General features: G+C 31.5%; 1 protein-coding gene and 1 long non-coding RNA gene across 3 annotated transcripts in view; both read left to right on the forward strand.

Moving 5' to 3' along the window:
- The window catches only part of LOC127702670 (zinc finger CCHC domain-containing protein 14-like), a 43,368-nt gene that overhangs the window by 14,949 nt on the left and 16,031 nt on the right, over positions 1-12,388 (forward strand). The window contains exons 3-8 of one of the 2 annotated variants that reach the window (XM_052206969.1): positions 3,495-3,583; positions 5,178-5,249; positions 7,012-7,072; positions 7,409-7,469; positions 10,669-10,814; positions 11,457-11,531. In XM_052206969.1, coding sequence (XP_052062929.1) covers positions 3,495-3,583; positions 5,178-5,249; positions 7,012-7,072; positions 7,409-7,469; positions 10,669-10,814; positions 11,457-11,531 — 504 coding nt within the window. The remainder of the gene's footprint in view (positions 1-3,494; positions 3,584-5,177; positions 5,250-7,011; positions 7,073-7,408; positions 7,470-10,668; positions 10,815-11,456; positions 11,532-12,388) is intronic. The other variant, XM_052206970.1, reaches the window with a different exon arrangement.
- Positions 3,612-4,046, forward strand: LOC127702706 (uncharacterized). The gene is made up of 3 exons (XR_007982544.1): positions 3,612-3,687; positions 3,844-3,947; positions 4,000-4,046. It is a non-coding gene; the product is annotated as an uncharacterized LOC127702706 (long non-coding RNA).

Consider the following 12,388-nt stretch of genomic DNA (forward strand, 5'->3'; position numbering starts at 1 on the left):
GTACTTTAAGTATTGTTGCAAAACTTCCTGTTTTGATTTCATCTTCAAAATCGAAAGAAACGTTAGCGATGTCTGAGAAATTAACCATTTTGAGTCATTAAAATCATTTCAATTTTAAACTGTTGCCTTCCCTAAACTGTTCTTGAACGTTTTTAGAAAAATGGTAAGAAAATTCACAAAGTACATGCGATGAAACAGTCAATACAAGTTCGTTGATGCTTTGAAACTAGTGTTATATCAACAATTTGAAAAAAAGCCACCAACTTTTTATACGCCCGTTTACGGGACGTATTATGGTATACCATGGTCCGTCTGTCCGTCCGTCCGTCGGACATTAACTCAAAAACGCTTAAACCAATTTGCATAAAATTTTGGTGAATTGTTTATATCTATTGACGTGAGCTCCCTTTCATTTTTTATAAATTTTAGATTTTACGTTTCCGAGTTATGGGGTTTTATTCATTAAAAAAAGGGGGGTTTTCCAGTTTTTGGACAATAACTCAAGAATGCTTTCACCAAATTGCAAGAAATTTTGGTTAATTGTTTATATCTATTGACATGAGCTCCCTTTTGATTTTTATAAATTTTAGATTTTACGTTTCCAAGTTACAGGGTTTTATTCATAAAAAAAAGGGGGATTTTCCAGTTTTCGGATAATAACTCAAAAATGCTTTCAGCAGTTCTCATGAAACTTTGATGAATTGTTGATATCTATTGATGTAAGCTCCCTTTAGAATTTTATAAATTTTAGATTTTACATTTCCGAGTTATGGGGTTTTATTCATTAAAAAAGGGGGGATTTTCCAGTTTTCAGACAATAACTCAAAAATGCTTTCAGCAATTCTCATGAAACTTTGGTGAATTATTTATAGCTATTGATGTAATCTCCCTATTGATTTTCATAAATTTCAAATATGACATTGAGAAGAAATGAACTTTATTTGTTTATAGTCTGACAACAGATTTACTAAGTATTGCACAACAGCATAGTGTATTGCACAACAGCAAGAAATCTTATAACCAATTTCAAGTTCTTTGACTACATTTATTCAGAAACCTATAATATGTCAAATATTTAATTACAATCCAAATTCAGACCTGTATCAAGCTTGAATATTGTGTCCATTTTTGCCCCAACTGTTCAGGGTTGGACCTCTGCGGGCGTATCCAGCTGCGCTCAGCGAAGCAGTTTATTAGCTTTTATCGTTGTTGAGTTGTAGACCTTTAAGTAGCGAAAAGTGATACTTAGAGCATTGTCCATGCAATAACTTGAAAATGCATTAAAGAAATCTTTTCAAATCTAGATATGTTGTTTCTTGTACATGTGACTAATGATAGTCTAGTTCAATTTTCACTTTTATCGTTGTTGAGTTGTAGACCTTTAAGTAGCGAAAAGTGATACTAGATTGATTTTGGCCTTTCCATTTCTGAACTCATCAAAAATTCATTTATTTTTTTTACTTGATCCTGTTTAGTGTCCAGATTTAATATGCAAACATCATTTTCATGCAGGATAATCTGGTTTGCTGTCAATCTGACAGCCTCTTGTTTTTTACCTACCTTTCAGTTTTCTTGTTTTTAAGCAATTTTCATGAGAAATTTGTATGTTAGCCTTTGTATAATTTTCGAGTTATCTACATAAAGGAAAGTGAGAGCCTTCTCATTTTACAGTTTAAGTGTTACTGTTGGTGTTTCTAAAATATCTTTAGTGAAATCTACATGTTTTGACATTAATATACAGAATATACTGTAATCTCATTCTTTCTATTATTTAATTGAATCCTTCTTGCCAATTCTGTGATTAATTGTTTGTTTATTTGTCTGTCAATGTGGTATAAAATCAACAAAATCACTGTTAGATGGCATGTATAAAAAAAACTGTTACAAATTACGTGGGTGCGCAGATGAAGGCCAATAGTTATTACATAACTCCCTACCCGTACATTGTACACTTACAGTTTGAGGCTCGAGTCACTCAATTTTCTGATAGTCAATCATTTTGGTATTCCTAAGAAACTTTATTTCATCCACAAATTACATTAAACATGACAAAATTGCATTATTAAAACAAAGTAGCATTCAATTTAAACTAATAAGTGAATGTCAATACGAACAAATGGAAAGTAATAAGCCTTTTATCCTGATAATGAAGTAAGAGAAAAGAAACAAGTTCTCTTGATATAAAGGTCTGCCCTGTAAGGTCTTTTGGTAATTTTTTTTTTATCATTTTCCCTTATCTTGTTTTGGTACTGAAATTGTTGTCACACTTAAATGAATATTGAATAGATTCCAAATCGGAGTATTCAATTTAAAATTGGATTCTACTAATGCATTTCCAATGTTGACATCTATTTTGCTGACTTTGTTACATTTTTCAGGCTTTCAGTGCTCAGGAAAAGATTAAAAACAATGGATTTCGCACCAAATCCTTAATAGTAGATTAAACATTTTATGCTTAAATCTGTACTGGACATGAACAGGTTGGGTCACCTAACACACAACATTTTCTTTTGGCCTAAAATCTGCAGATTTTGTTTTTTGATTTGAATTCTGCTGTCAGCAGTTCCTGTAGAATTTTCCTAATTACATAATTTTCATTGCTGTTGCATGGGAATGATGTCTGAACTGACTTTAGATTAAAATCATAAAACAGTTTTGTGAATCTACTTTAACAAGAAGATACATGAGACATTGTAATTGTTATTGCATGTATATTATACGTTTTTTAATTGAAATGCATTCCAACAGTAAATTAGAAATACTCAATGAAGCAATTATCAAGCCATTCTAAATGTTTTACTGAAAATCACTTCATTTTAGAGTCAGCACTATGTTATATAACTAAGTCATATGTGTGTATGAAAGATAAGTGTCTTCAAATCTTCTGCATTAAAACAGTTTCAACAAACATGTTATTATATGATAACTGTACAGAACTATCCCATTACTGCAGTAGATAATTATTGTGCTTATAAGTTGTATATTCATGTTAGATAATAAAAGATTTGACTACCCTAATCTCTATATTGATGTCTATAAGTAGTATTTGGTTTTTCATTTTCTATAGAAGGAGTTTACTATGTTATAATGAATGAATTATGAATCATACTCATCAGCGCAGGAACGAAAATTCAAGAAGACGTTTCTTTGAAAAGGTTTTAAAGAAAAATATAATTTTTTGAAATAATATTTTGGTACTCTTGAGACATACATTGCTTCATGAGATCTTCATACAGCAGGATACACAAAGGTGGTAATAGACCTTTTTATGATAAATTTCAAAGTATACCCTGTAAAAAATTGACCCAGGAAAGAAAGCAGCATTTTCCCATCAAATTCTGAGTAACTTTAACTAAGGTGTTTTTCACAGTTAAAGGTTAATTTACTGCACAGATGTCCTTACAGGGAATGAATACTCCTTAATAATTAGGTTGTGTTATAATAAGAAATAAACTTATTAGACAATTTGATGATGAAATGTTATTGTTTTGTAGCTTATATTACAAGCATAGACATGATAGATTTACTAAAACAAGAGAAGATACACAGGAGACACGACAGAAAACATGAATATCGGATACAGGTTTGTTTGTTTACTTAAGTGACGGTGTCAGAAACATGAATATCGGATACAGGTTTGTTTGTTTACCTAAGTGACGGTGTCAGAAACATGAATATCGGATACAGGTTTGTTTGTTTACCTAAGTGACGGTGTCAGAAACATGAATATCGGATACAGGTTTGTTTGTTTACTTAAGTGATGGTGTCAGAAACATGAATATCGGATACAGGTTTGTTTGTTTACTTAAGTGACGGTGTCAGAAACATGAATATTGGATACAGGTTTGTTTGTTTACTTTAGTGACCATGTCAGAAACATGAATGTCGGATACTTGTTTGTTTGTTTACTTAAGTGACGGTGTCAGAAACATGAATATCAGATACAGGTTTGTTTGTTTATTTAAGTGATGGTGTCAGAAACATGAATATTGGATACAGGTTTGTTTGTTTACTTAAGTGACGGTGTCAGAAACATGAATATTGGATACAGGTTTGTTTGTTTACTTTAGTGACCATGTCAGAATCATGAATGTCGGATACTTGTTTGTTTGTTTACTTAAGTAACGGTGTCAGAAACATGAATATCAGATACAGGTTTGTTTGTTTATTTAAGTGACGGTGTCAGAAACATGAATATTGAATACAGGTTTGTTTGTTTACTTAAGTGACGGTGTCAGAAACATGAATATTGGATACAAGTTTGTTTGTTTACTTTAGTGACCATGTCAGAAACATGAATGTCTGATACTTGTTTGTTTGTTTACTTAAGTGATGGTGTCAGAAACATGAATATTGGATACAGGTTTGTTTGTTTACTTTAGTGACCATGTCAGAAACATGAATGTCGGATACTTGTTTGTTTGTTTACTTAAGTGACGGTGTCAGAAACATGAATATCAGATACAGGTTTGTTTGTTTATTTAAGTGACGGTGTCAGAAACATGAATATTGGATACAGGTTTGTTTGTTTACTTAAGTGACGGTGTCAGAAACATGAATATTGGATACAAGTTTGTTTGTTTACTTTAGTGACCATGTCAGAAACATGAATGTCGGATACTTGTATGTTTGTTTACTTAAGTGATGGTGTCAGAAACATGAATATCGGATACAGGTTTGTTTGTTTACTTAAGTGATGGTGTCAGAAACATGAATATCGGATACAGGTTTGTTTGTTTACTTAAGTGACGGTGTCAGAAACATGAATATTGGATACAGGTTTGTTTGTTTACTTTAGTGACCATGTCAGAAACATGAATGTCGGATACTTGTTTGTTTGTTTACTTAAGTGATGGTGTCAGAAACATGAATATCGGATACAGGTTTGTTTGTTTACTTAAGTGATGGTGTCAGAAACATGAATATCGGATACAGGTTTGTTTGTTTACATTGTACTTAAAAATACACAAAGATATGTGTCTAATAGTTGCTGATAATGACAAAATGTGTAAGACAGATGCCATGACAAACCAGTATAAACCTTCCTTTGGAACAGGAGTATATAAAAGATGAACAGTTTTAAAAAAAAACCTGCTTTTTTACTGAATGATAAAGGTCAACAGTTTTCACAACTATTCATTGAACATTTAACATTTCATGTTTTTGTTATTTAACAGGTTTCTTGGTCTAATAATGAAAAAACAGAAGTCAACAAAACATATCAAGAATTACGAGAATTTCATCAAAAGGTAAAAATATGACATAGATTTGGACATATCACTTCCATCAGTATTATCAGTTCATGCCTCACATATCCTTGATTTGGACATATCACTTCCATCTGTGTTATCATTTCATGCCTCAGAAATCCTTGATTTGGACATATCACTTTCATCAGTATTATCAGTTCATGCTTCACAAATCCTTGATTTGGACATATCACTTCCATCAGTATTATCAGTTCATGCCTCACAAATCCTTGATTTGGACATATCATTTCCATCAGTATTATCGGTTCATGCCTCAGAAATCCTTGATTTGGACATACATGTATCACTTCCGTCAGTATTATCAGTTCATGCCTCACAAATCCTTGATTTGGACATATCACTTCCATCAGTGTTATCAGTTCATGCCTCAGAAATCCTTGATTTGGACATATCACTTTCATCAGTATTATCAGTTCATGCTTCACAAATCCTTGATTTGGACATATCACTTCCATCAGTATTATCAGTTCATGCCTCACAAATCCTTGATTTGGACATATCACTTCCATCAGTATTATCAGTCCATGCCTCAGCAATCCTTGACTTGGACATATCACTTCCATCAGTATTATCAGTTCATGCTTCACAAATCCTTGATTTGGATATATCACTTCCATCAGTATTATCAGTTCATGCCTCAGCAATCCTTGACTTGGACATATCACTTACATCAGTATTATCAGTTCATGCCTCAGAAATCCTTGATTTGGACATATCACTTCCATCATTATTATCAGTTCATGCCTCAGAAATCCTTGATTTGGACATATCACTTCCATCAGTATTCTCAGTTCATGCCTCAGAAATCCTTGATTTGGACATATCACTTCCATCAGTATTATCAGTTCATGCTTCACAAATCCTTGATTTGGACATATCACTTCCATCAGTATTATCAGTTCATGCTTCACAAATCCTTGATTTGGACATATCACTTCCATCAGTATTATCAGTTCATGCCTCACAAATCCTAGATTTGATTGGCGCTCTCTATGAGAAATATCCGATCACTAGGCAACTCAATTTTATTAAGATTGTTTAAGCTTGGATTAATTTTGAATGATTGATTTTTCTGTAGGCTATGCATCAAGGGTTCTGATATGGTCATATTTTCCAGTCAAAGATAACCATCTCAGGATAAAAATAAAGATAAAAATTCTTCTCAGGCTGAGGTAGAAAGTAAAACAAATTAATAACATAGAAGGCAGCATTATTGACAGACTTCCACTTTATTAAGAGTGTATCCACATTAGGTTTTACTGTATCCACTAATGCCATTATAGATTCATGAAACTTAAAAAACAAAAAACCTGCTAGAATCTGACTAAATAAAAATGTAAAGGTATATTAAAGGGAATTTTAAGGGGAATTCAGAAATTTGTTATTCCGGTAGACAATACACAAAAGAGACAAATCAAAAGTTAATAGATACATGTACGTGATATATCCTGTACTGATTGCTCTGGAAGGGTAATCACATGTAAACAGGCATGATGTTCTTCAGTCTTAAAATTGTTTCCTGTTTTATCTAAACAAAATGAATAAATTTTAGAATGTTCTGGATTAAGTGTAACTAGCATGAAAATTGTTTCATTACAGGACTACTAACCCTATTACAGTTTTCAGACACGATTTAAGTTTCTTTTTCAGACAAACCAAAATTATGATAATGTAATTTTTTGATGGAATCACATGTTACATGTTAGTTCTTTTGTGGTAAATTCTGGTGTGTTTATTACAGATGCATCAGCAGTTTCCTGATGAGGAGAACATTAAACATGATGGGGTCTCATTTTACTTAGGTTTGTATTCCTATAAATAGAATTCCTGTCGGTATTGATCTTAACTATGTTCCCAGAAAGATCAGCTGGTCTCCTGCTCTACTGCATTTAGTCTTGTAGTTGAATGTCTAATTTGTGATTTTAAAATAATTAAAAAAAACAATAGGGGCTTAATTAGCTTTTAAGGTCGTATCATTAATTCTTGCAATTACACATAAAATGCACCTAAAATAATGTATCATAATTCATGAAATTAAACTAAAGTAAAGCTCAAAAGTTTTAACAGAATTCACAATTATTTTGATGACTTAAGATCAGAATATGTAATTAAAATATGTATATTATTTATCTTATCAGGAAGTCCACAGAAAGATGATGGCCATGATAAAGGACATCAGCAAGTAACTTCATTTGTAAGGTAAGAACTGATTGATGTAGGGTAGGTTACCAGTGACAAGAAAGAGATATTCAGCTATATATATATATAAATAAGGAGATGTGGTATGAACTATCTACCAAAGACCAAAGGATGTGTATGTAAACAACTATATGGCACTATTCAGCCTTCACCAATGACCAAACCAAATGCTGACAGCAAGCTTTTATCTCACATGCAAACAACCCAAAACTGTAACTGATAACTAAATAAAACAGTACAAAAAGCAAGTTATGTTCTGACATGTACTTTAATTCTTAGACTGTTTTGCAATAAGCCTGCAAGAGTTACACTAGTGGACAGCAGATTTCAGTTTATTTAACAGAAAAATTTGTTCAATGTCCTTGTAAATAATTGTGCAACAGTTGCCTAATTTGTTTAGATTCAGCCTAAAAGACTGCCTTCTTAGTTTATTTTTCTGCTTTGCCAACATATTATCACTTTACTCCCTTTTAAGATTTATGTAGTTTGAATGCCAAAGAACCAATGTTATGGATACCTGTACATATGTTTAATGGAAGTTTGCACATTTAATGCAGTCAGTTTTAAAATCAGCAGAGATCTCAGCTACAGAAGGCTTTTTGTTCTTAAAAACTTATATTTATGTTGGATGAGAAAGAAAAATGAAAATTCCCATGTCATCTTTAAGAATTTTATGAGTCTACAAAACCTACATATTGATAAGTTCAGTTCATATGCTGACAGCCTGACAGAGATGGTATCATATGTAATATTTGGATTAACTTGGGTGACAAATAAACCTGCATTTTGAAAATACTTTTCTGCAGAAAATCATATATTACATAATTTGAATTGCATGTTTTGAACAAAAAATATTTAAGAAATGTTATGTAACAGTTGCTTATATTTTATTTGAAAATATCTGAATATTATGCAATACCAAAAGGCAATTTAATATAGTTCATTTAATTGTCTGAATAAAGAAAAACCATTCAAAAACGTGATTGAAAATGGATGAAATATCTGTCTTTGTGAAATAGCTGATCTATCGACTTCTGAGAATAAAATATAAAACCCGAAGTATGTAACAAAAGGGAATGAGAGAATATTGATATGGTTATACTTTATTGAACTTAAGAAGTTTTAGGAAAATAAATAAATTTACTTCCAAATAATGAATATTTGCATACATTGTATCATAGATAAGTTTTGATCAGATTAATATACCTAATAAGTGCTATGGGGATTAATAAGTTTCCTCCTAGTATTCAGTCATCCTTTGGGATAGTATGCTGATTGTTGGTATTAAAATTGAAGATATTGGAAGTGTCATGAAATATTTAAATTTTTTTCTGGTTGAATATTTAATTTCTATACCCATTGGTCTTTGAAAATTTAAAGCAAATATTAGTTTTCTATCTTCAACATAGATATGTTTGTTTCTTTTTTGAGAGATTGTGTAATGAGTAGGATGATATCTTATACAAACATCAGTATGTTTGGCCTTTATTTGATCTCATTACTCATTTGATTTATGCTAGTTACAGGGAACCTATATAAAAATAAGAAGATATGATATGATTGCCATTGAGACAACTCTCCATTAGAATATTAGATGCGGATGGCTCTCTCACAACCATTAACTGTATAAGATAATGGCAACATCTTAATAAAATTTCAGAAGGAGATTGTTTTGGTGCAGACAAGTCAGCAGTCTTATTGTGCAAACACAATAGAAGTTATTTAACTTACAGTAAATTCTGATAATTTAGCCATGTTTTTATTTTTGCAAAAATTGTGATGGATTAGTTTTGTTTCTTTCTACGCATAGACCTATCTGTTTTTGAAAGTGCTCTCAAGTCTCACGGCTACATTTCTTGTAAGATTTATGAAAATTATATAGAAAGTTTCTATAAGAAATATCTTGTAAAAGTTCGGAAATCAATGCTGATAGCAAGGCTTTCTTAAGAGACGGTCATTTTAACATAATTCGCGATCTTTTTGACCCAACCTTTTGCCTTAAACAGCCACACATTTCCGGTCATAAAAATGACATGATCATTAAGTACTATCAAAACAACCCCTACTTTAATACCTTCTCATTTTAATCAAGGCTAATTAGTTGTCGAACAGCTGAAATTTACCTGTTCAGGTGACAGGTAAACTATTTTGAACCGGACATTGATCGGTCTATTCAAAGTTATTTTCTTACATTTCACAGGTTTGCATCTAATTAATTTAGTCAAAAAGATTTAAATTATCAGAAATACATTAACAAATAAGATTTGATGAAAAAATTAAAGAGGTGAAAATGAAAAATCGTCATAACCACGTTGTTTGAACCAGAGACATGTCTCTATTTGAAATAGTACACGTGTGCGCATGTGCATGTGCGCAGGTGTGAAATTTAATTATGCATCCTAATTTCTTTAAAAAATGCTTAAATTGTCATTGATAACCTTTATCTCACGTTTATTTCGAATATTTTCTTGAAGAAATAACGTAGAATGAGCTACTTACACTCATTCATGCTTTGCAAAAGTACACAGAATTGACGTATCCGTCTCTGGTCCATGTTTTACCATTGTCAAGATAACATCCGGTTTCAGATTTAAAAACGAAAGTAAAGTTTTTGACGACGTTATTTTGAACAAATAAAGAGTCTTAAGGCAGATATAAGTACGCTGATGTTGCACACTTAGGATGATGCACTGCCAATTTAACAGTTTACGTCAGAATTTCGAATTTGAATCAAAGAAAGTTTAATATCCTTTTTTTTAAAATATCAATCATTGGGATGGCCAACTCGGCAACTGATTACCATAATTGCCTTTTGTTTATTTAGTCTTAAAAGATTAAAATCTGGATAATATATAAAATGTCCGGCTGGCTAAAAATAATTTTGGAAGCCCTGGCTGATAGACTATTTTCATGTGGAAAATGGCCCCTGATAATATAGAATTAATGGAGTTACCGCCCCTGAAACAGATAAAATTATTTACTGAGACAGAGGGTGGCTCTTCTTTTATTTTTCATTAAGAATGATGAGAATGGGAATGGGGATGGGGATGAGGGAAATTATCTGTTTTACCTGTAAACAAGAGTTACTGGACTTGATCCTATAAAAAAAAAACCATTTTGACATTGTTGGCAGATTGGCTATTTTTATGTACAACTTTTTATTTTAATTGTTGTTAAATGGTGTATTTTTACTTTGTAGTTACTTATCCAACTTACCAAAACATGTCAGGGAATCAGACCATTTCATACAGTTCTTCAAGGGAAACAACTTTCAAAATAACCCACCACTACCTGAACAATCAGCGTTACCTGACATTCCACCTGCTAGTGATGGTAATACAGAAGGTAAATAGCTATATTAATGTAATCTTAAAGTTCCTCAGTCTGTTAGGGGGCTTTTATAATCGTTAATTATATTGGGAAAATCAAATTTGTGTCTGAAAGATGCATTATAGCTATTGTATATTTCAGTTGTTTATTGATTGGCACCTTTGTTTAACAAAAAAAGTTAGAGCACTGAAATAAAATGGTCTGCTATTTCTTTTCTTTCCTTAAAGATGAATCAATACAATTCCATCTAAGCTTATTTCTTTAAATTAATTGCTACAAGATTGATTCAGGGCTTAGAAACGCCAAAACAGGAGAAGAAAAGTACTTTATAAAGAAATGGGAGAATAGAGAATAATTTGTTTGATTTATCAGAAGATAAAACAGTAACAATTCCTGGTGTGCATTGTTTGATTCTGTTAAATGTGCTTCCTGATGTGTATTTATTTCTGGAGTAATCATCATCCATATACTTTATTTAAAACCTTATTTCGAGCTGTTCATTTTCTGATAATGATTATGTTCATCATTGATTTAAACTTTTATTTATTTAAAAAATTACAAAAAATGCTATTATTTTTATTTGAAACTACAAACAAGGACATAGTCACATAAATTAACGATCACAATATAAATTAATGTTGTGCCAAATCTGTTTAGATGTGGAATCAATGTTTACTACACCTTACACACCAACGCAGTCTTTCACTGTATACAACTCTAATTTTCCTCAAGGTAGGAAGATTTTTCATTACTGTGGTGTGTCACTGCTTGACATTGTACGGCTTGAGTGTTTACCACATGCCTACAAGTGTGTAGTATTTATCATCTCTCTAGGATTGTATATGCCATTTGAAAATTGTTTACACAAATATTAATTGACATATTCAATGCTATCTTAGATCAGTATACTAATTACAATTCTTTAATTTGATAAGGGAGGCTCAGTGTGTAATGCATGAAGAGTTTTGGGGCTATTTTTTATAAGAACTATAAGATAATGTACATTTAAGTTTTTTTTATATTCCTGTTACTGCATTTATTTGAACAGATCAGATCAGTTTTCAACCATTTTTTTCGAAAGGTCTATTAGAGAAAAAACAATAGGGGGGTTGGAAGGCACTTTTTTATGGCCATCACCCATACAATTGCATTTTACTTTGCATATATAACCACACAATTTGAACTAAGAGATGTGCCCCCACCCATACAAATTTTTTTTAAAGTGCCTTCCAACCCCCCATATATTTTTCCTGGAATAGCCTAAACTGTTTTTATGATTTAAAAAGAGATAATCTCCAAAGCAAAATTATTTTATTATTAATTATTTAAGATATTTTTATTTTCTTTTTTAAGTATTTTACTGATAGATGGACTTAGTTTTTTTCAGTAAACATTTATAGACAGTCTGGTATTATAATTTTTTACCATGTAAACCATCATGGATTGTAGTTAAACTTGGGACAGTTGCTAATCTTAATGATCAAGAATCACATCTAAAAAAGGAAATTGATTTAAAATATTCTTTATTTTACTAACTGTTTACAGTCAACATTACAATTTTACACTGACAGCAGGCAAGACACAGAGTT

Source organism: Mytilus californianus, unplaced genomic scaffold (genome assembly GCF_021869535.1).
Source record: "Mytilus californianus isolate M0D057914Y unplaced genomic scaffold, xbMytCali1.0.p SCAF_5, whole genome shotgun sequence".
Classification (NCBI taxonomy): Eukaryota; Metazoa; Mollusca; class Bivalvia; order Mytilida; family Mytilidae; genus Mytilus; species Mytilus californianus.